Source organism: Dunckerocampus dactyliophorus, chromosome 11 (genome assembly GCF_027744805.1).
Source record: "Dunckerocampus dactyliophorus isolate RoL2022-P2 chromosome 11, RoL_Ddac_1.1, whole genome shotgun sequence".
Lineage (NCBI taxonomy): Eukaryota > Metazoa > Chordata > Actinopteri > Syngnathiformes > Syngnathidae > Dunckerocampus > Dunckerocampus dactyliophorus.
Window position 1 is genome coordinate 17,196,736 of NC_072829.1, and position 24,514 is coordinate 17,221,249.

At 40.5% G+C, this 24,514-nt stretch overlaps 1 protein-coding gene across 4 annotated transcripts in view; it reads right to left on the minus strand.

Annotated features, from left to right (window-relative positions):
* Positions 1-777: 777 nt before the first annotated feature.
* The window catches only part of si:ch211-159i8.4 (matrix-remodeling-associated protein 5), a 30,141-nt gene continuing 6,404 nt past the window's right edge, over positions 778-24,514 (minus strand). For 2 of the 4 annotated variants that reach the window (XM_054792894.1, XM_054792895.1), the window contains 16 exons: positions 23,574-23,697; positions 23,243-23,379; positions 17,199-17,328; positions 13,304-13,542; positions 13,081-13,232; positions 8,665-11,616; positions 8,425-8,594; positions 8,041-8,320; positions 7,745-7,942; positions 7,033-7,551; positions 6,764-6,935; positions 6,398-6,658; positions 6,149-6,275; positions 5,942-6,022; positions 4,628-5,774; positions 778-4,556 (listed from right to left, as the gene is read on the minus strand). In XM_054792894.1, coding sequence (XP_054648869.1) covers positions 4,003-4,556; positions 4,628-5,774; positions 5,942-6,022; positions 6,149-6,275; positions 6,398-6,658; positions 6,764-6,935; positions 7,033-7,551; positions 7,745-7,942; positions 8,041-8,320; positions 8,425-8,594; positions 8,665-11,616; positions 13,081-13,232; positions 13,304-13,542; positions 17,199-17,328; positions 23,243-23,379; positions 23,574-23,660 — 7,206 coding nt within the window. In that variant the 5' untranslated portion in view covers positions 23,661-23,697 and the 3' untranslated portion in view covers positions 778-4,002. Of the gene's footprint in view, positions 4,557-4,627; positions 5,775-5,941; positions 6,023-6,148; positions 6,276-6,397; positions 6,659-6,763; positions 6,936-7,032; positions 7,552-7,744; positions 7,943-8,040; positions 8,321-8,424; positions 8,595-8,664; positions 11,617-13,080; positions 13,233-13,303; positions 13,543-17,198; positions 17,329-23,242; positions 23,380-23,573; positions 24,452-24,514 lie in introns of those variants that run through there. The other 2 variants (XM_054792897.1, XM_054792896.1) reach the window with 2 other exon arrangements.

The window sequence follows — 24,514 nt, forward strand, 5'->3', positions numbered from 1 at the left end:
ATCGACATTATCTCAACTAATTAACACACACACGTTGTTAAACTACATGAACTAACCTTAACTAACAATGCGTCAACGTTTTTGTTCATTTGAAGTATTTTATATCTGAAATTGCATTTATTGTAAAGTAATTTAAGATAAAGACTTATATATAAATAATGTTTCAATTTTGTTTGTAGATTTTGCAAAACAGTGTGAGAGCACGTATGTCGAGAACACTAATGAGATTAATTATCCTATAAGGCAACTATTTTTAAAGTCACTTCTTTAAGGACACCTGCACAATCAATAAAATCCGGTGCATCCCATAATGTATGCTTTTATACATTATGTTTGGCATTGGTTTACTGTTATAATATGCGTATACTGTATTGTAGTTTGCAGTGATGGTATATAGAGCCTTTTCTAACATTTGGGCCATGTCTCATAAAACAAAATGTCAACCAAAATCACCCCAAAAACGCCCTTCACAATAATATACAGTACACTATAAGTCAATGTACAACAATGTGCACTATGCATTTGGAATATAGACAAATTCATTTGCGATACTGCAGCCTCACCAGCTAGTGTGAACATGCAAAAGAGTTCTCACACTATCTGGTCATGTGATCTGATTAGCTGCTCATATCATCACATTCCATGAAGCAACAAGGCCTTAATGCACAGGATTGCAGTGTTGTCAGATTCCACACTTCATTAATGTGGTTTCATACACAGTACACTCCTCTATGTGAAAATAGCTCACATTTTAAACACTTTACATAGTCACAGGTTATCATTGCGTTCTTCTTTGTAAATTATTGCTCGTTAGGTAGGTACAGATTTATTAATAATAACTCCCAGACAGTTTTTTTTTTTTTTTTTTACAAATTAATCCAAGCCTTGTGCACCTTGTACGGCAATAATGTCAAGAATGTAGAATACAACTTGAGAGCAAGTATGAACATAAGACAGAAGATCTGTGTCACTCAGCATTTACAAAAATGTTGGCATAAAAAAATGCTGCCAGACACTTAAGCGGCTTTGCCTCCATTCTGACACACACTTGTATTTGATATGAAACACACTTTCCCTCATTTTTTGTCAGTGTCTTTGTTATACACACAACACACACACTCATGGCGGCGAACAATCCCCCAGAGAGACACAATCTCTTTTGCACAGAGTCTCTTTTTCTCAAAGCAACATAAACATAATCTCCCACTCACACACACATGCACAGCAACACAAGATGTGAGGAACAATCCCAACATTTGTGTTTGACAAAGCTGCCTTCTTCCGTCGTCAAAGACTCATTTGTGTGGAAGTGAGACAGAGTGAGACATTCACATTCTGGTGAAAACTAACTGAAATATAGCATGCATTTATATACACAGTATACACATCTGCGTACAACACGTTTTATTCTGCTCATGCAAATACTCCCTAAGTAAACACTGGTGATGATAAATGCGTCAATAATCCTGGACATCATAAACCTGAATTGTATCCTTTATGACTGATTCACGACAAAACAAACAAAGATAGAAACCGATTTCATCTCTAAAACCTGAAGAAAAAGCCATTTTAAATGATATGTACTACAGTCGTCCCTCGCCACATCGCGGTTCAAATTTCGAGGCTTCACGCTCTCACGGTTTTCATATTAATTAATAAATCATGCTGTGTCGTGGTTGAATATGGCCTATTATTAGCAAAAACGTGCATATTTAAGCAAATGTTACATTCTTTTTTCCTAAATTAAGCATTCTGAAGCAGCTACATGGAGAAAACTACAAATACAAGGCATTCAGACGACGCATTCAAAGACGTGACGCTATATACTGTAGTATTCTACACTTGTAACTAGGAGTCAACAGTGCTACTGTAATGTTTGGTGAAACACTCTTGATTGAATTATCTCACAATAGGCACAATAAAAACACGGGCTACTTTTGAGGCCGTTCCTCTCTTTCAGGTCCCCAAGGGCAGTGATTCTTAACTGGTGGGTCGTGACCCAAGAGTGTGTCTTGGAGTGTGTCTCCTTCTTTCTTGCGGTGTCTTTGCATTCTAATTGTGAATGTAGTATTCTACATTGGCCACTAGGTGTCAGTATTTGTTCAGTGAGACAAGCAGCAGACGTGATTGCCAGATCACCAAATTCACTTCTGGAACCAGTTCACTGCGATAAACGAGGAACGACTGTACTTCAAATTCAAAGTGCACTTTAAACACTTTAATGTGTTTTCATGAAAGGGACTGTTTGCAGCTGGCTCAAAACTACACCACCAGCGCTTAGCAATTAATCTTGATAAACTAGGGAATTACTGTATATAAATGATATGCTACAGGGTTGTAGCACATGGGCCACCCTACATAAGCCTCCTGAAGGGCACCCTTCATCAATCATAAAGTAAATGTTGCTAAGTGTGTTAAACCACAATCACGAACGTCTGAGTGGTGCTACAGGAGAAGGCAGGGTTACAGTAGACCTCTTTAAGATCAACTGATCATCACCTGTCTGCCGATGCCATACAAAAGCAAATTGATCATCTTTAAACATACACATTGTAATAACGTACCCATTGTAATAATGTACCCAAAATAATATTTCAGGGTATCACTGCCTTTGCAGTATAGCTGATAGAAATCTAAAATGTGCTTACAGTACAAACATTTTATTCTTGTGGTGATGAAGGAACAGTCTGAGAATGACTTAAATGAATAGGCTTTGTGAAGCATTGCCTTCATGAGCACTGTCATAATAAGATCCAACCCATTAGAATCGCTAATGAGACTGCATTTATCTTTTTTAGAATATATTTACTTTCATATAGTAAACTTTTATATTAATATGGGCATATTTTGTCATTGACTTCGTCAGTGGCCACCTTTGATTGATCGGGAATCTGGTATGACTGTATGTCCAGTGTATGTCCAATACTATCGACCAACTGATGTTATCGCCCGTATTGGTATTTCTGCCGAATTATATCGGATAAGGTATTGCATGGATGAATGGATAATGCTTGGTATGTGTGCATGTAACCTTTACCAGCGTATGAGTCATGACCTCATCAGACTGCACCATGCTCCAGAGAGCAACAAGCTTACTAGCCCGGTACGTCTGCGGTCTGGAGTCATTTCCAAATTTTGAATTTGGATTGTAAACAAGCAATTTGCAATGACTTTAAAGCACTAGTTATGTGAGGGGAGAGTATGGTGTCTTCCTTCACTACTCACCACTTGTTCATTCATTACATGAAATGTGATCTGACATTAGTTTGAGGGAAGAGCTCTGCATTTATCGGTATCGGTAGATAACGATATTGCAAATTAAGTGTTGGACAGTTTCGGCATATCGGATATAGAGAAGAAAGCCAATATCGAGGATTTCTAGGTATGACCTATTCTCCCATGAAGCACATCGGCAGTGTGATTGAAAGAAAGAAGTTCTACATTGTCAATGAGGCTCCATCTATGCGATTTAATTTCCAAGCCTTTGACACATTAATTGACTTAATCTGTGTATCTACCATTCAAAAATTTGCTATACGTCTGTTAACTATTTTCCTGCATTACTGCACATGAATAAATGCCACTGATACAAATGATTTGCAAATATACAGTATGAGTATATGATTTTCTATCATGTACAGAACAAATTCATTCTATGTACATCAAATGGGTACATACAAGATAGATCCATTCTTACAATGCAGTCCCCACTTCAGAGTATCCTTTTATTGAAATCACAACTTATCCAAAGCTGCATCATGTAGCCAGAGGTAAGAGGTCGAGGTAACGCGCCCAATGCATTTTAATGTGTGGTGAGGACATTAAATGCAAAACATCAGGCTGCCTATGGCTAGACAGCTAGTGGCTTTTCTCCATGGCATCCTAATTGTTGTATAATAGACGGTTACTAACGCCCTTATGGACAAATCATTAAGTCTTAACCCTGCTGGGAGAACTCCTTAACCTCACAATCCTCACAACAAATAAGTAACATCATGACACTCACACCACTTGTAGGTATGTAGACTTAAAATCTGTTCCAAGGGCATTTTTAGCATTGCATTTATAGATACCAGAGTTCATGAGCACAGGGTTCTGAATAACCAAGCTACCATCCTCTGTCATGTGGATCCCTCCTTGGACTATGTAGTGGTTATGTGGAACCAATGTAGTACTGCCAGGTAGAGTCCATGAAATTTCTGGCTTGGGAACACCAGTAGCAACACAATTTAACCTCACTGGCGATCCCCGACTGACTCTGGTGATGGAGGGTAGCATACTGGTGACGCGTGGTGGATGAACCATTACCGTGATAGGGTATGACAATGTTGATGAGCCAAATGCATTTGAGGCTTTGCATATATATGTCCCTTTGTCAAAAGTAGCAATCTGCCTCATCTGGAGGGTCCCATTGGCAAGAAACGTAACTCGCCCAACGGACTGAGGTTTATCCAAAGTGAAGCCATTGGGTAGGGTCCATGCGATCGACGCCTGTGGCCAGCCTTCCACAGTGCAGGGCAAGTTGAGAGTTTGGCCGTAGGTGATCTTTATCCCACCTGGAAATTGGAAATACAACAGTACTAAACACGAATAAATAAATGGACTGAAAATGAAAAGTATACTGTACCTGCGGGTCCTCTGATTGTCGGCTTTCTGCCCGCTTCCAGTGCATAGCGCTTCTCTGCTTGTCCCGCTATATTCTTTGCTAGACACCTGTAAACTCCCTTATCGCTTGCAGCCAGCTGAGAGATCCACAGAGTGCCGTTGCCCTGATGGTGGGTAAAGCGTTGGAGTCTAAAACCAGGCATTAACATTGTTCCATTAGGTAGCACCCACACAAACTCAGGGTTTGGCTTGCCACGAGCAGGGCACTGCAGGTACAATTCCCTGCCATATTGTTGAATTGATATGATTTCAATATTAGGAACAGCGAAACTTGGCTTCTCTGCTATTGGCGCCACATCTAATTCAATTACTAATGATGCTTCACCTAGATGGTTTTTGGCCATACACATGTACCTGCCTCCATCTGTCTTCCTTGCCCCTCTCACCTCCAAACTGCCATTTTGGTGGACTTGGAAGCGGCCGCTGAGGTAGGAAGTTTGAAGCGAGTGGCCATAAGGGGTAACCCACCAAACTTTTGGCACAGGTTTCCCTTCCACCTTGCAGTCCAATAGCACTGTTTGATAAGAAACACCGACAACATTTCTGGAAGTCTTTCCTTTTTTGCCATTAATAAAGGGTTCCCGGAATTCAACCTCAAGAAGTACATTTTTTACGTCATCACCAGCAGAATTTCGTGCCACACATGCATATTTCCCTTCATCAGCAAGCGTTACTCTTTTCACCACTAACATACCATTTTCCATAATGTCAAACTTGTCTGATGATGTTGGGATCACATCGTTACGTGGTGAGATCCAAAAGATCCTTGGTGTTGGTTCACCTGTTGCTTGACAGCTCATTTTAGCGAACTCTCCATATTTCACAGTTATCAGTGACTGGGATTGAAAACTAATTCTTGGGGCGTTTGGTCCAACTTTGACACTAACTTTTCTCTCATCTTTACCCAGTTTGTTCTTTGCATAACAAGTGTAGTCACCCTCATCTTTTTTGCCCATTTGATGGAGAAGTAATGTTCCATTGTCAAAAATAACATATCGGCGGTTGCGATAGCCACTGTCGTCAGACTGAAGTGCATTGTTGATTAGTGTTCCATCTGGTAGGCTCCAAGAGACTTCTGGATCTGGGAGGCCTGTTGCAACACAATCCACCTAGGAAGGATACAAAAACAAACATAAGGAGTCTCTGGATAGATTGATATGTTTCACCCATTCTTTAACTGCAGTAACAATAGAATTAATTTGATGCATTTGTTATTTTCACTTTAACCTATAATACACCAACATTGAGGGTCATTACATGTGTTTTCTATCGATACCTGGACATTTTCTCCAAAGTTCACTTTTGATTGTGCTGTTCTCACATGTTCGATTCTGGGCGGCGTCATCAAGACATCCACCTGATACAAAAATATGTGATGCATGAGTGAGAAGATGCACTACATTTTGTTTCACATTGTCTACTCTCACTATTGCATGTTAAACTAACGTGATCTGCCTAGAGTCTCTATCTGCCCTAATTATACCCGAAAGAGCTCCATGTCCTCTCCATTGGGTCGCTGAAAGATACACAGATAATTTCCGCCATCCAGCTCTGTTAGCTGAAGTATCCTCAGAGTCCCATTCCGGAAAACTTTAATTGGTCTCTCTGGACTGGAGGCAGATGGAAGAGAGAAATTACTTAAAGATTAAAGCAGTAACTCAAATTTAAAAACATCTCAAAATATGTTATTGTGTAGTGATTTATGAAGTCCCGCACTGAGGATTTCTCTTACCTGTATCGATGCTCGATGGTGGTTTTGGAGGGTAGTTGCCAGATGGTGCCCCTTGGGTATCCACTAGACTCTGGACAGTGTAAGTAAACAGCAGAACCATACATAGCTGACACTGAGTGCTGACGGGATGGAACAGCATGATGCTGAATAGGGGGGAAAAGAACAGGAGGATGGGGGCTATTTGAGGAGCTATCTGCCCTCACTTCAATCCGCACAGTTCTTTTGGCAATGCCCACAGTGTTTGCGGCCAAACATTCATACCTGTGGGGAAAGAATAACTTTACTGTTATCATTCTTGCACCCAACTAATGTTTAAATAACTATACTGATAGGGCAGTTAATTCAAACATGTCAAATCCATCATACCTCCCTGCATCAGCTGGTGAGACATTTTTCACATACAGTGTCCCATTGGGAAAGACAAAGAGCCGATGTCCCAGGAACTGTGATGGCTTCACATGGACCCCTGATGGCAGTGCCCACTTCAAAGTGGGAAAAGGTTCACCTTTCAAGGAACAATGGACATATAGACCCCTACCTGTGTAAATGTAAATAGTTACTTAGTTACCCATTTATGGGTATTGAGTTGAATATTTTAAGTTTGTTTATTTTATTTACCTAGTTATTTTAATTACCTGCCGGAATGATCACAGTGTCACTTGCAGCTTCACTGATGCTTGGAGGCAAAGCTGCAACATGAAGATGATAAATGATTGTATCAGCACCTGCTGCATTGCTTGCAATACATTTATAGTCTCCTTTACTGGAGAAATTTGTTGACGGCATTTGCAATGTCCCATTCACAAGTAGTGACATTTGAGGAAGTCGGGAATGAACAGTCCCAATTTCACGAACAAATGTGCCATCTGGTAGAATCCAGGAAATTTGGGCTGGTGGTTTTCCAGAAGCAAGGCAATCAAGGGTCACACTTTTTCCTAAATAGATTGCTATTTCCGTAGACCTGGCAGGTTGGATCTTGGGGGCCTCAGTCTGGACTGCTAACGTGATTACCATACGATCTGATCCAAACCTATTCTGGGCAGTGCAAAGGTACTGGCCTCTGTCCTGAAGCTGGACTGTTTTAATTACAAAAGTTCCATTTTTGAAGACTTCAAAACGGGAACCATGCTTGGTGTTGGCTGGTATGGTGGCACCTGAGGAGGGAACCCAAAAAAGGAGAAGAACATGAAAGACCCAAACACATTTTGGATAGCCACAATGTTCATGTTCAGATATAAATGTTCCTCCTTGAGTACATACTGTATTAACATTCCAGAGTTAGTTTATATTACACATGGCTTCCTACCATGTCACCAAAGCCGTTTCTTTCTCACTTTAACATATTACCTGTAGATACTTTTGTCCATGCAATGCTAGGGTCAGGATTCCCTGTTGCTTTACAATGTAGAACAGCATCACCCTCTGCCAGCACTGACACACTGGCTTTGTTTACTGTGGTGATGCGGGGTTTTGCCCCACCAGCCCCAGCTCCGAACACCCGTGGGTATGGAGGTGCAGCAGTTGGATGTCGAGAGCCAATTCCAGCTGAAGACACATTTAACAGTTTTACTTTAAAATGAAATATTCTAAAAAGAATATTATTATTTTACGATATAGTGTTTTGTTTTACTGTAAATACCTACCTCGAACAGGCCACTGACTCCCTGGCTGTAATCCTGATTTGGTAGGTTGCTGAGGATGAGGGGTTGAATTGAAACCAGAGAATGCCGACACTGTAGGTTTAGCAAAGTTTGGAGGTCGCAAGGCATTGGAGGGTGTTGGTGCTTGTGGTCTGGGAAGGAAGGCTCTGACTGGGTTAAGCGGTATGGGACTGGGTTGAATTGGGTTTACAGGATTGTCGTAGTTTATGCGCGGTTTTGGTGTCATTATTTTTCCAAGCTGTGAGAGACGATCAACGTACGCCTGAAAAAAATAATATAAACCACAAATTTCAGTCTATAGTCAATACTTAATTGTTACCACTAGCACTTGTTTTTTTAAACCCACAAACATACTATAAATCGTACCTGTCTGTATCTGTTCCTCAGCCTTGACAGTAAGAGATGATCTCTGACTTGGCTTCTGTGAGTGGGTGTGGGCTTTACTGTTTCAGCTATGATCTCCGGTCTGTTGGTAGCAACTGGGTTTTGACCCTGAGGTCTGGCTTCCTGTGTGGGCACAATGTGTGGCACAGCACCTTGGAAGAAAAATTAGACCTTTGGCCAAAACATCTCCACATACCACCAATTTAACACAGATTTCCCTACCTTGTTTGGGATAAAGAAATGACCGTTGCCCTGGCCAAGGAGGATATACAGGATAATGATGATGGTTTGTAGACCAACGGGAGGTTGGTGCAGTGTGGGGAGGGAAAGGAGGGCTACTAAGATCCACTTCACTCAGTTTTTCTGAATATCCGTCTTTGTGTGTTTGTAGCACCTGTGCAGATGTTGGTTGTTCTCGTCCTTGGTTGTACTGGTGGAGCCAGGGGTGAATCGGCTGCACTATAGGAACATGGGGGATTTCAGGCTTTGTTCTTGCTCTAGCCACCTCTATATTTTCCTTGTAAATACTGTCCTCTTTTGTTTTGTTTTTGTTTACATGTGAAGTAATCACTTTGGATGATGAACCTCTTGTTTGGTTTGGTCTGTTTTGTTCCAGTGAAGGATGCCTGTTTGGTTTTGGTGTTTGGATTGTGGAAAGAGGTTTATGCCACATATTGTAACTCTGGGTGACCAGCTCATTCTCAGATTTGACTTTCTCGAGGGCTTTGTGCATTCCCTCAGTCTGACCTTTTTCTTCCAGATGGTCCACCATCTTTCCTTTAGATATCTTTTCTGAACCACCTTGCTCTGTTTCTTCCACAAGAGTCATTTTGGTTGGGAGAGAACTAACTTCTGTCTTTGTTTTTGTATAAGGTAAAACATGTGCTTCTGGAGGAATATCTAAGTTGGCTTCTTTTTCTACAACTGATTGAAATGCGGTGAACCTATTTTTAAAATCCTGAAGAGTATGACGTGTTTCAGAGTTTGATTCTTTTTTTTCATCCAAACCACCACTATCCTTGTAATTAGATTTTTCATCGACTTTGTCTTCCTCGGTCCGGTAGTAAGCAGTGACTGTAGGTAGTGCAGATGTTGTCTTACCAATTGCAGTGGTAGTGACTGTAGTAATAGTTGTTGTGATTGTTGGTGGGGAAACTGTAGAATTAAGCATGTTTGATGAATGACGGAACGGTTTCAGATCAGGTTTAATTCTTCTCATTGGAGGTTTTCTACGCCTGAAAGGTGGCCTTCTCCGACTGGAGTTACTAGGAAAAAATTTCCTTTTAGCTTCACCATAATTTCTGTTTTCTGCTTTTTCGGCTTGGGTTGCAACAGTTGAAGACTCAGTTATGCCATTGTTTTTGTCGGTAATCTCAATAACCTGCTGCTTGGATGGCTCTGTGCTTCTGGCAGATGGGGTCAGTGAAGTTTTTGGTTGCGTTTCCAACAGAAAAGTTGTTGGCTCAATCCTAACATCAGAAATTGTTGTGATGGGAAAATTGCTGGATATTAGAAAGGAGGAAATGGTAGTTGCAGGGTTGGGCAAAGTGGCTGGGACAATTTGAGTGGTGGAATCTTGTAGCGGCAACTCTGAGGCCCGTGAAATGGGTAGTTTAGCATTGGTTTTAGCCAAAACCTCCGCCCAGTAATTAGGATCTAATTTCTTCACAATAATGGTGGGTTTTCGTTTCAGATCTTTCCTTGGGATTTTGTTTGTTTCAGGACTCCGATGCTGTTTTCCTTCCATAGAAACCTGTGTCACAAAACGCCGACTAGTTTCTTGGTAATCTCCCGCTGAACCCTCTTCCTCATCAGTGTTTAAGATTTGCTGCTCTGTTTCTGTCTTTACTTCAGAGTTTTGGGAGACCATTTCCCCTGTGACTTCCACTATGTGTGACAGCATGTCAACGCCATAGAGATTTGAGGCCAAACAACTATACTCCCCTGAATCCTCTTCCATCAATTTCTTTACCACCAAAGTCCCATTTTCCATTACTGTTGCTTTTCTTGTCTTTTGTGTGGGAAGAAGAACTTTGTTTTTGGGCATGTACCAAACAGTTTGACTGGGTTGCACTGATGTTACTTCACATGGGAGAGAGATTGAACCTCCCTTTTCAACTATCATTTTCTGACCATTGAAAGCAGTGGGACTCAGTGATCGTTCTTTGACAGTAAGCCTCAGAGACATCAAATCCACTCCAGCTTTTGTTCTGATCATACAGTGGTAGAGGCCAGAGTCAGATTGTGATGTATTCATTATGACAAGGTCCCCTGTGTCATCAATTTTGACTTTATCAGTAATACTCTCCACAATGGACAAATCTGGAAGCATCCACTCCATTTTCACATCCTGTTGTGAAGTGACAACACTGCATTTTAAATGAACCTCTGAGCCCTCCAGAGCAGTTTTCACACGTCCTGCAGTTCCACGATTAATCATTGCCCAAGAAGAAGGAATGTCAGTGTTGTCTTGCTGCCCTCTATGATGACTGTTAATACGCTTGGTGATCACTGTAGTAAAATCCATCACCAGTTTCTTGGTTGTTGTTTGCTGCCTATTAAGCTTTAAAGTGACTCTGTGTTGAAGCAGCCATGTAGGCTCTCCTACTAAATAACCCTTTAAGTCTGTAAAATAAGGGGAATTCTCATTTGGAACTTGTGCATATTGATAAGTTGTTTTGCTCGTGTTTGCTCTTTGTTGACCTCTCTCCAAAATAGCAGGACTTTCATAGTAATATGCAACCAATTGCCAAAGGTTTTGCAATTTTTCACGATCAATCTCACACTCAAGGACAGTTGCCAATGATACATTAATAGACAACCCTTGTGCTGTCCGTGTATTCACTGTCCAGCTTATTGGTGAACTGTCTCCTGGGTGACGCACGTCGCACACCACGTGGGCATTATTTCCATGGCTATCCGACAGAGCAAAGCTCAGGTCACCTAAGGGCTTTTCAAGATCACGGGTGTATGGGAGGTCAGGTTCTGTATCAGATTCAGCCCACACTGGGTTGTCCCAGAGTTTCAGGGAAGAGTGAAGAGCTGGCCTCTCACAGGTAAGCTGGTCTTCAGTTAACCCAAGCAAGAGGGTACCGTTCAGGGGTTGAGGTGAGAAACACTGGGGACAAATCTCAGCTGTGCTGGTTTCACGTTCCTTTTTACACTTTATTACTCCTGAAAGCAAGAAAAGGACAGAGGGAGAGACAGAAAGTATCATAAAACAATAGGACACCAATGAACTACAGCAGTGGTCCCCAGCCTTTTTTGACCCATGGACCGGCTTGTGTTCCCACAAATCTCCTGCGGACCGGGGGGGCGGATTCACTAGATTCTAACATGTTGAAACTAAGATTTTATTCATATTATTGGGCATTTTTTGTTTATCTTTAAAGAGACAATGCTTTTAAAATGAGCTTAAGGGAAAACTGCACTTTTTGGGAATTTTGCCCATCATCCACAATCCTTATGTGAGAAATGAACACACGTCTTTCCCTTTTCTGTGTGTTCTAAAGATATAAAATCAGATAACAAGAGGCAGCTAAAAATCCAATGCTCCTTTTACATAATGTGGCCTCCTGTAGCTTGCAACATTGTTGCTGTTATTAACATTGTTACACCAAAGAACTACGTTATGGTGTAGTGACACCGCGTCACATCACACTGGCTAGCGACTGGCTTCACCACACAATCACCCACAGCATGTCAGCGCCGTGCTGACAATGCCTCAAGCTACATAGTGGAGCTGCCGCCACTGCTGCTGTGTTTTTGTTTTTGATTTTGGAAAAGTTAACACGAGGTGTATGCGTTTATTTCTATGTTGCTATGTGAAAACAATGCACCCAGGAAGGAAGTGCCCGTAATTCTTAGAATGACCAAATTACAGCAAAATACTGTAAGTATTACACGTTATCATGAATGTGCCTGTTATTACATGGTCACAGCATGTATATATCAATATAAAATGTTGTTAGAGTTTTAATTGCGGGTTTTTTTTTAGGCAGAATTGGTGTGTCCCAGTACGTGCATTCATGAGCTGCCTCATTTTATCTGTTTTTATATCATTCATTGTCACGAATGCGTGGTGGCTGCTTGACCCCCAGTATGCAGAGATGAGGCGATGGTGTGCAAAATAAAAAGGTTTTAATAGTTCAGAAACTGAAAAAAAAGACATGGGAACAAAAAGCGACAGAGAGGAAAGCTCTGTGAAAAAACTGACAGGTACATTCCAAGGCACAGGTGAGTAGGTAGTCTACGTTATAGCACTAGTGACAAACTCAATGAGCCAGCGGCGTACATATGAGGACGCTGGCCTTTTAACTGCTACTAATTGGCGACAGCTGTGCGGGCAGCAGGTGTGAAGCAGCTGCCTCTTCCACCGAGCAGGAAGCACAGCTTGCCAAAATAAGAGTGCAGGACAGGAAGCTCTAGCTCCTGTCCAGCGAAACGTGATATTCATGTCTCACATAAGGATTGTGGATGATGAGCAAAATTCCAAAAAAGTGCAGTTTTCCTTTAAATCACCCTATAATACTTATGTTTTGCGTAGGAATGGGGGGAGTCAATTTCCGTTAGTCATAAATAGCCTACAAATAAATACAGTATGATTACAAATTTGAATATTTTGTACATATACAGTACCTTCATGTGTGGAGCTCCACTGTACCAGCCAGTGAAGCTGACAATCACAAGTCCAGGGGTTACCATGAAGAGAGAGGAGCTCCAGCCTGGGAGCTGTGTTCAATGCAGAGGCAGGGAGCTGATCCAACAGATTGTCTGAAAGGTGTAAGTGTCTGAGAAGAAAGAGTGTATTACTACAACAACAACAACAACAACAAACAAGGACAGAAAAATGCTGTCTTACTTGAGTCCAGAGGTCCAAAAGTTTCCAAGCAGGGACACTGTAATGAAGGTATGAGGATGGATCTCTTTAAGAAGATTTCCCTCCAGTTGTAACAGTTTGAGAGAAGTCAAACCCGAAAATGAGTATGGCTCGATAAAGCTGATGAGGTTGTGGTCCAGATGGAGACGAACCAGACCAACAAGACCCTCAAACAAACCAGGGGTCACTGTTGTTAGCTTGTTGTAACTCAGCTTCATTATCTGGAAAAATATAGAATTGTTGTTAGCTAATAGAAAAACAAATCTGCATCATAAAGCAAATTCCATGAAGTTTTAGTTTTGGGAATATAAACATACGAAACGATCAACCCAATGTCAACATTTACTCAAGGGTAGTTTACATACAGTGTAACGCCAAAAATGTCTTAAGTCTTGGAAAAAATGTATGCATTGCATTTTGTCCATCCGTCATTAAAGGCTGAGTGTTGGGTTGTGAATTGAAGAAACTATTTCAAAATCAAAAGACATCAGGGGCCTCAGAATGGAATTGTGTTCAACCTTTTGTATATAGTACTGTACATGGCAAACTGGAAAATAAAACATTAAATCTGGATTTACTTGGCAAGATTAAAAAGTAAGTCACATTGAGATGGCTTTTGGTAATCAGTGGTGGGCAGTCAGAGCCAGCAAGGCCTTCTCTGCTGGCCTCAACACTACAGTATCTACTGTATCAGAGGCACTGACCTATATTTACAACTTATATTTTTTTATTTGTTCTAAATTGAAATTCCATCCATCCATTTTCTTTACCGCTTCTCCTCTTTAACAGCAGTTTTCAGATCTTGCCACAGATTCTCGATTGGATTTAGGTCTGGACTTTGACTGGGCCATTCTAACACAGGAATATCTTTTGTTTGAAACCATTCCATTGTAGCTCTGGCTTTATGTTGAGGGTCGGTGTCCTGCTGGAAGGTGAACCTCCGCCCCATTCTCAAGTCTTTTGCAGATTCCAGCAGGTTTTCTTCCAAGATTGTCCTGTATTTGGCTCCATCCATCTTCCCATCAACTCTGACCAGCTTGCCTGTCCCTGCTGAAGAAAAGCAGCCCCACAACATGATGCTGCCACCACCATGTTTGACAGTGGGGATGGTGTGTTGAGGGTCATGTGCAGTGTTAGGTTTCCGCCACACATAACGTTCTGCAGTTAGGCCAAAAAGTTCAACTTTGGTCTCATCTGACCACAGCACCTTCTTCCACACGTTTGCTGTGTCCCCCACATGGCTTCTGGCAAACTGCAAACGAGACTTCTTATGGCTTTCTTTCAACAATGGCTTTCTTCTTGCCACTCTTCCATAAAGGCCAGATTTGTGCAGTGCACAACTAATTGTTGTCCTATGGACAGACTCCCCCACCTGAGCTGTGGATCTCTGCAGCTCCTCCAGAGTTACCGTGGGCGTCTTGGCTGCATCTCTGATCAGTGCTCTCCTTCTTGAGCACGTAAGTTTCGGTGGACGGCCATGTCTTGGTAGGTTTGCAGTTGTGCCATACCCTTTCCATTTCTTGATGATGGATTGAACAGTGCTCTGTGAGATGTTCAAAGCTTGGGAAATCTTTTTATAACCTAACCCTGCTTTAAACTTCACTACAACTTTATCCCTGACCTGTTTAGTGTGTTCCTTGGACTTCCTGATTCTGTTCACTGACCAGTGTCCTCTTAGCAAACCTCTGAGGCCGTCACAGAAGAGCTGTATTTATACTAAGGTTAGATTACACACAGGTGGACTCCATTTAATCATTAGGTCAACAGCTGATCATTCAGCAATCATCAGGCAACCTCTGAAGGCAACTGGTTACACTCAGAGAAAAGGGGGCTGAATACTTTTGCACGCCACATTTTTCAGTTTTTTATTTTTAAAAAAATTTGAAAGTCATGTACAGTTTTCCTTCTACTTCACAATTGTGTGTCGCTTTGTGTTGATCTTTCATCTAAAATGCCAATAAAATATATTTATGTTTGTGGTCGGAACGTGACAAAATGTGGGAAAGTTCAAGGGGTATGAATACTTTTTCAAGCCACTGTATAGACAAACAACCATTCACACTCACATTCATACCTATGGACAATTTAGAGTCTCCAATTAACCTAACATGCATGTTTTTGGAATGTGGGAGAAAACCCGAGTACCCGGAGAAAACCCACGCACATACGGGGAGAACATGCAAACTCCACACAGAAATGCCCAGGGGAGAATCAAACCCAGGTCTTCCCGATCTCCAGGCTGTTACTGTGTTGGCCAACATGCTCGCCACTAGACAACCGTGCGGCCCTAAATTGAAATTGTATTCATTTATTCCCAACATTTTATCTTCATTTTGTAGCGTGTCTCTTGGCTTCACTACTTCCGGTAGTGTACGTGCATGTTAGATTTTCTCTGTCCAATCAGATTTCAGCTTCTATGTTTTGCCATGTAAATCTAATCTGCCCAAGGCCTTCAGAATCAGTACTGCTGGCATATGCCACTTAATCTGTATTAGCAATGGGGCTGTTTTGTTTTTTTTCAGATTTCAGATTTGCCTCACATCTGGTCCACAATAACGTCAGCATTTTCTGTCCTTTGATTCATTGATCAGAGCAAAACAGTTCGACAAATAGTCAACAAAAGTAGCAATCTGGAAAGGAGGATGGATTTTGTATAAAAATAATCATAATCTCTGGTGGGTACAGTACATAAAAAAAAATATTCTGAATTGCTCCAGATGATGTTGTAATTTAGAAGTTTGGAGTTGTTGTTGTTCGCCGGTTGAAGTTACTAGCAGTATTATTAGAGTATTATTAGTCAAATAATATAGAAAAACAAGTTATAAGTAGTATTCTGGCCACTAGGTGTCAGTAATGTTACATAATACTAGATTAGATTACCTTCACACTGCATGTCTGATGAGACATATGTAGTTCTCTTCCCATTCCGTGTGGAAGTGGTGTTAGCGTCTTACTTTGTCCTTCTTCCTAATTTCGTTTGAAACACTTTCCTAATTTTAGAAAAATTTAACTGGTGAGGCTAACTAGTTAGCTCAGTAGCTTGCTATACTCTTGTGTCGCTGCAGTGATCCCGTAGCCTGCGCATTACATTACGTTGAGCAATGTGTTGTAAACAAAGAATAACAGGATTGTAAAGGTGACTACGGGGGATTTATTTCATGTCTACAGGGCTCTGATATTGTTTAAAAAAACGTTTTTTAAAGGTCATAAAAAGGTTTTGTAGTTTCTAAATGTGAATATATTTCATTCATTAACATTGAATCCTACTTTACGGAAATTCACTTATCGTGGTCGAATCTGGAACCAGTTAACAGCGATAAATGAGCGAGAGCCATAATGATATTCATCCCCAATATGCAAAATGCCTCTTTCATGTCACTCATTGCTATAATGCATTTTTGTATGTAATTGATGGCTTGGATAATTGTGACATGATAGTGGTGATATTAAGAAGTGGATTAAGTTGGTTAAGTTCTCACTGATGGCCCAGGTACCAAATACACAGCTCGCTACTGTTGGCGATTACACGTTTAATTCAATGACAGTGACTCAGTCGTACAGAATCATTGTGAGGCCGGAATTTTCACTGAAGCACCACAGTGACAGGAATACCTACCAAATTTATAGCACAAGTTTGGGACATAATTAAAGAATGCAACTTAATCAACCACCTTAATCACAGTTGAGCCCCAGAATCAGTGACTTGGGTTTCATTTTTAATAACTGGGCTTAATTGTGTGATTGGTATATTTGAAATTGAACAATCATGTTTTTATTCACACAGAGTGAATGCTGTTATTAATTGTTTTTGATAGTTTCTCCTCCAGTGTATAGTAGGATAACTTACAAGAACACAATGACATATTGTACACACTACCTGTAGCGACCGCAAGCTGTAAAATGCTCCATCTTGGACAGTGCTTATGTCGTTACCATGTAACATGAGCATTTCCAATTGCCGTAGTGACCTGAATTCGGACCCTTCCACCTCAGTCAGGCTATTATATCTGCAAGAGGGAGAGAGAACAAACACAATCCTGATACATGATGTCACAGCTGTCACCAGGTGACATTAAATTAGTGTGTGTGTTCCTGGTCCAGACAGTCGATAAAATAACAAAAATAATGTAAAATAAAACTATGTAAAATAATAATAATGTAAAATAACAACAGTATATCCTTGCCAGTATAACAATATACAACAGCCATTCCTGGTAGGCAGGGCTTTTGAATTTTTCTGTTGTGTTCATGGCAGCAACATAAAGCAGCAGGAGTCTGTGTGACTCCAGCTTAGGCACATAATCGTACCAGCAATTAAAATACAAAGAGCTATTGAAAAACCTGCCTTGGAGTCTCAAGCTTTCGGCACATTACAATAGGTTTATCCTTCCAAGAGTCATGCAGATGCCAAATACAGTACAGAACAGCATATGTCTGTGTCAAATACATTATTCATAAAAGAAACAAAAGAGGCGGTCTGTATTGAGGCAGTTTAAGGCAGACCTTCCAGAATTCAAGTCTTCTGAGAGCGTATGGCAGATTTGGTCTTTGCATTTTGTCCACTAGGATTGAAACAGCCAATTCATAGTCTAATGTGGCTTTGTCACAGATATACAGTGTTTGAATGCCAATTTTCTACACATTTTCCTGCTGTGGGAGCTGAAGATTGGCAGTGCGAGTGCTTTGATCATATTTAACACTATATTAAAAATGTCTTTAAACATAATCTTGAAAGTTTTGGGGGATGTTGTTCTAGTGGTGTTTAACTTTGCATCAAGTAAGACCTTACAGGAAGCATACTGATGGCTTACAGTAGCCAGTATAGTCCTGTCAAACATCAAACTTAGTCTTGTCAAACATCAAAAAGTTACTACGATCTACTTAGGGTTGGGCATCGTTTGAATTTGAATGATTCTGGTTCCGATTCCTCGTTTCGATTCCAGTTCCTAACGATTCTCGATTCCGATGCTTTTTAGAGGCAGTGTCATAAAAGTTTAGACTGCTTTAAATGAGGGCGTTAATCAGAGTTCTTTTTGGATGAAATGTCTGAACTTCTCAATGAACTTTTTAATGATATGAACCTTTCATCAACTTTACTAGGAATTTCTTACAGGGCTATTTTCAAACAGTGTATAAACTAAAAGCATTCAACTTGAATGTAAATGTTTTAAGTTTCTTTTTACAGGAGTATGCTTTCACAAAAGATGTTTACTTTTGAAAAATAGTATGATTGTGTGAACATTAATCACGTTGATCGTGCAACCACCTTTGCATGATATCATTGTGTTGCAAATGTTGCACCAAGCCAACCGCTCTTTTTTATGAAGGTAAGCCAAACTTTTTAGCTGCTTCTTCTTTGCTGGTGCTCGCTGGCCGGCTTCTTTTTTTTAATGTTGTTCACGGCTATTTCTTCCGGTCTGCAAAGTGAGCATCAGAATTAGGAATCAAAATAATAACTTTTTCACGATCCCGGCAGAATCGTAATGTTAGTCCCAGTTCAATCTTAGAGACTGGGCAGTGTCCAACCCTACTTCTGCTGACGCTTTTTTTTTAACCACACTGAAACCTACACTTCAAGCTCATATCACACAATAGTTGTCGAACTGTATGGGGTATATTGTTGCAAAAAGCCTCAATTACTCCAAGGCTGGCATTTAGAAATTCATCCCATGCATTAGAAAGCTTCTACTTGCATCTTACGTGACTACTTCTGATCTTTTCCTAATTCCATGTTCCATATGCATATAAACATATGTATTATTTCTGTTTACAAAGACTAAATGCAGTGTTGTTTTAAATTCAAAGTAAGCACTACTGTGTTTGCAGTGCTTAGTCTTTTGGAAATTAAAAAAACAAATCAAAACAATGGGAGTATGTTTGATGTGTTCCAAGCAAACATCCGATATATTTCATATACTTTCGAAAATATGTTTAATAATGAAAGTGGCACACAAATAAACACATAGTTGGACAGTGTAGGACATTGGCCAAAACATAGTCTTGACCGTGTCTGAGTGTATTCTGAGCATAGTTTCATACATACATACTGTAATTGGACCTGCCTACTTGATGACACAAGTGAGAACACAGATCATAAACTCGAAAATGGACTTAGCCAACTGGTTCAAGATCATTTTGAAGAGATGGTCCCAAATTAACTTGTCTCGGTTCAGTTGTGGTGTGAGTGCAATCATCCCTCAATTCGGCCCAACTGGTAAATAATGGGTTTAAACTAGGGATGAGTGAGTACACCACTATCTGTATCTGTATCTGTATGTGTATCTTTTCACCCATCGAAATTATCTGTATCCGTATTTGTACTCAGATTGGGCGGGGCATAAACTGGAGGTCGGAATGGTTTAACTAGAAATAGGAGTGGCTTAAATTAAGTCTGAAATTGACAAGGATTGATTAGAAGTTGCTATATTTTTTTTTATTATTCATCTATATGTGTACTGTGTATGTGTGTAAGTGATCTGTAAGGCTTTATTATTTAATTATTTTGTAATGATCTCTGTGAAGTTGGTGATTCATGCAAACATCCAGTGATGGCAAACAAGAATATAATCTGTCAGCCTTGTTCACTGTAGTTTTCTCAAAAGCACCGCATTCAGGACTTGAAGCAAAGTTTTCAAACTGACTTTATATCACGAGCCAAATTAGAAGCTAGCAGATAAAAAAAAAAAAAAAAAAAACCCAGCAGTGACCGACGCAACACGAGCCGTTTACAGCTTTGTCTTGTCAAATGCACCGCGTACGTGAGCGATGCACGGCTCCTCTCTGACTGCAGCCTGCAGCAAGTCTGTCTAGGGAGGGGCGGGCGCTGTGTGTGACTGGCCAATCACAGAGCCTGAATAGTGAATACATAAGCAGTTACACAATGAGGATTTTCCTTCATCACGATTACGGATAATGACGAGCTGTACTTGGGAAAAATGCATTATCCGTAACTCATCCCATGTTTAAACCTAAACAGCATAATGGTGATATAACTACAGAAATAAATTGACTAACCAGTGAATTACCAAGCTTGTATTTGGTTTAGACATGTATACTACCAGTCAAAAGAGCATAACATAGCATCTTCTTTTGATTGTGTGAGGAGCAAAATTTTTGTTTATTAGTGCTTTTTCACTCATGCATTTAGGGTCACTTGAAATTTTTACTGTGTCAGGAGCAATCTTTCTGTAAGGATTAGAGAGATACTGTCAGTGATGTGCGGTGATCTTCATGGCTGGCGAGGCACTGACTCCTTTGGAGTTTTTTTATTTTAATACAGGTTGCTCATTAAGAGGCTAACCAAAAAAAGAGGAGAATAAATCATTTTGGTTAAAAAAAATTACAAATGTTTTCAGGTACTTCTTAAGCCTATTTATTTATGTATTTAATTATCTGAAAAACATTTGTGTTCTTACCTTTTATCTGTATATGAAGTACATGCAGCCTTTCCTTCTCCAGGAAATGGTCTGATACTTTGTTGTAAAAGTCTGATCACCTCCTGATGATTTTGGGTATATAATCTTCCATCAGCAGAGAAATTCATTCATTCATTCAGCAGACCATAAAAATATATTGAATGCATTTGACCTTCTGCTGGCTAGTGCTGCTGTCAAAAACCAATATTGTTTTTTTAAATTTGTCATCATGGCTGCACATTACTGAATACTGTATGGCAGGGGTCGCCAACCCGTTGATCGCCTCGCCGCTATCCAGGCAGCAACCTCTGAGCCCAGTCCCCAAAACCTACTAGTACACCGGCTCGCCTCGTACACCGAGAGATGGAGTGATAGTGCGCTGCAGCGATGTGCCTGCGCACACAACAGTAATTATTGCACGTTAACAGGGCTCAAAGTCTGCCTTTGCTACCTCAAAGTTGAGGCACAAATATAACTCCATAGACGTGCACCTCCAAAAAAATCTCGTTAAGGGCTGACTGTTGTAGCGCATTGACCAGCCCCTCTCTCCGCAATCCGCATCGCTCGTCCACTACACTGAGCCAACAAACCAAATATTTGTGGTTTGCTCATGAAGCCGACGCCACAAGCCCAACCCGGACCAAGAGCCACTAAAGCAGGGGTGTCGGGATTCCCAAAGTGCAGCTCAGGGGCCATCATTTGTCATTGCATGACTACAGAAACAAAATAAAATTTAAAAAACAGAAAAAAATGATAAAAATACAGCAAAAGGCACAATGAAGCAGGTTCACGACCGAGACCAAAAAGGTTGGTGACCACTGCTCTATGGTATATGGGACAATATAATGTCAATGAAAGGTATATCTATCGAAAAATGATACAGGACACTTGGGAGTTTCTGTATTCATATAGATTATGGTCACTTTCGCTATGCCTTCGACATCATTTGGAACAACTGCATCTGTACTTTATATTATTGAATATAATCATTTAGGAAACTGATGTTTGCCTTAGTTATATTTTAAGCGGGATTTCCCATCAGATGTTAATGGGCTTATGGTAATAAATGTCTATGTTGTGGGTTGTTGTCAATACCATCCACAGCGTTGTTCACCAAGAGGATAAATATTTAGAACTGCATTTATTTATTTATTTGTGTAGTTCCTTAATGAAGTCAAACATACTGTAATGAAGCCAAACAAAAAGGCATCAAATGTAAATAAAACAACACAGAACATGCCTGGCGTGAACGTACAGTATCCCTAATCAGTAAGTGGGTGGTCTTGTGTTTTGAAAAGACCATTCCGTCATCTCCCTGAAGGTCTGGTACCCCTCCAAATGTCTGCTGTGCCGATGTGTTCTCTTTATTCCTGTCTGATCACACTCTAAACATACATCACAAATGAATAATATGCAATAAGATTGAAACAGTTCCTTATAGTGAGAGCTGTTCATTAGTAAAATGATGTTCAACCATTATTGATGTCCTTCATTATTTCTTCCATGTGGAATACAAAGCCATGTTATACTTCATGGGTCTGATTATGTTTGATGTGTGTTTATCCTATGTCGTACTAAAACTGTGATGTTCGCGAACGAGTCCGGTCTTTTGAACTGCTCTTTTAAGCGAACGATGAGAACCAAATCCCACTTGTATAAGAAAAACAGCTCATTAAATGCAAATTGCCCACTCTGTCTTCAGATGAGCAACTCATGATACAAATTTTTGCTGCTATATCAGGAAGGAGGAGATAAAGTAGCGAACGCAGCCCGAGTCCGACCGACTGGACTCCAAATTTATAGCTGTATCAGGGATGAGAAAACATAAAATGAGCCAAAGGAAATGCAGCATTTGGATGCGCTTTTCTGCAATACAGTGCACCTGAATTAGAACAATAGACTTTACACTCTACTGATCCTTTATGCAAATTATTTTCATCCTGCAACTTTTGCTGCTGCCTGTCAGACTGATGAATCCAAATGCATTGTCAAGAGACACGGTAATTATGAGACCACACTGTTGTTATAACCAAAACAGTGGCTGGATTATTTCCCTACTTGTGAGAGAATGGCGCTGAAAGCTCCATCCAATATGCAAAGACCCACATGGAAGTGATTAGGAGCTTTTTCCCCCTCTGGAGTCAGTTTGGTACCACATGCTGGTGCTAAAACTTTTAGCTCCTGGCTTTCAAGCAGAGGTTGTCATATGAAATGCACTTTGATATATGTGTTGACTATCTTCCTGATTATCTCCTTGATGTAAAAAAAAATGCCTGCAGGTTTAATGAGCATAAACAAATGGCAAGCAGTGTGTTTTATGATCATACATGTTGGGACAAGCTATTTTAGATTAATGAAAAAAGTGATCTGAATTAAATAACCGAGTCATTGAAGGGTTGTTTATCGTTACTCCAAAGTATTTCCTGTGGGGTGTTAAGTTTTGCCCAAACTTGTGTAGTACTGTTTAGATTTACAATGGCACACCCCTTAAAAAAATGTAACATACCCTAAATTGAGCCTCTCTGTGTCTTTGGGAAAATTTTTTGGTATGGCTGTGAGATGTCTGAAAGTACAGTGGACGTCTTTAACACCTGGACAGCTACAGCTCCGTGGACAGGAAGGTGCAGTCTGGACGGGGGTGATCTGCAACGAGGGATGGATCACAGACCATTTGGCTGATTACAGGAGAGGAGAAGTTAAGTAATTGCATGGAACAGAATAAGATAATAGCAATATTCAACAGTCTTTGAGGTGGTTGCCTCTACTGCATATAAATATGTAGAAACACGGAATGATTGTTAATCCCTTCCTCTGGTTCTTGTAAAGATGATATTTACCGTTAGCCATAGTAGCGATGTGATGATCAGGGGAAAGGCCACTGTCGCCAACCTGCAGAAGATCTTGGTGCACCACCACAACTCCATAACTTAATCACTGAAGCTGCTCACGCCATTAATGCATCTGCAGGAAGTGATGAATTGTTAAATTTTGCCATTCACTGGTGGTCCATTTACAAAATGGAAGGCTAATAATAAACTAGCTATGTTGAAGCTTGAGGACATTATCTGGAATGAAGTACTTAGATGAATTGAACCTATTTTGAAGGTACACAGTATGAAACATACACAGCCCGCACATAAGTGTTTAGAGGCAAGTCACAGGTTTGCTTGTAGGAAGGCATTGGAAGAATTGACCTGTGTGTTTCTGCTTCCTTAGTCGAGTCAAAGGTCAGGGTGAACTGTAGAACGCAAGCTATGAGTTTCTGGAATGCTCCTCTTGTGCTCTGGAGAAGACCTGAGTCCTAGACCCTGACTTTACCTTAGCGATCGTATTACACTAGTTCTATAATGTAACATTTTAATGTCTTTATCTTAATGTAGTAATCACACGTCTCATCATCACCTCTCATGCTTCTAAGGTAAGACCAAACCCTTTTGCTGCAACAAGGTCTGCCGTGACTTTAAAGAGCAATAAAGACGTCTTTAAAACTGGTCTCCACTATCAAGTGGTCTGGAATTGTTTTCCTGGGTCAAAGATACCGTCGGACTCAGTCTTCCTCACTAATGGTTTTACCATTCTCCCTAGAGACAGAGGGAGAGGACGGACGTAACAGACAACAGTAAAAACAGAGACCATAGCTTGAAACATGGTGCCTGAGTTTGGAAAGGTTTGGAGAGAATATGATCAAATAAGAAGATCACATAGACGAAAAGGGGAGACTATATGCACCAACAAGCAAGAAATTAGACATTTAGGCATTATGATATTTGTGATATTG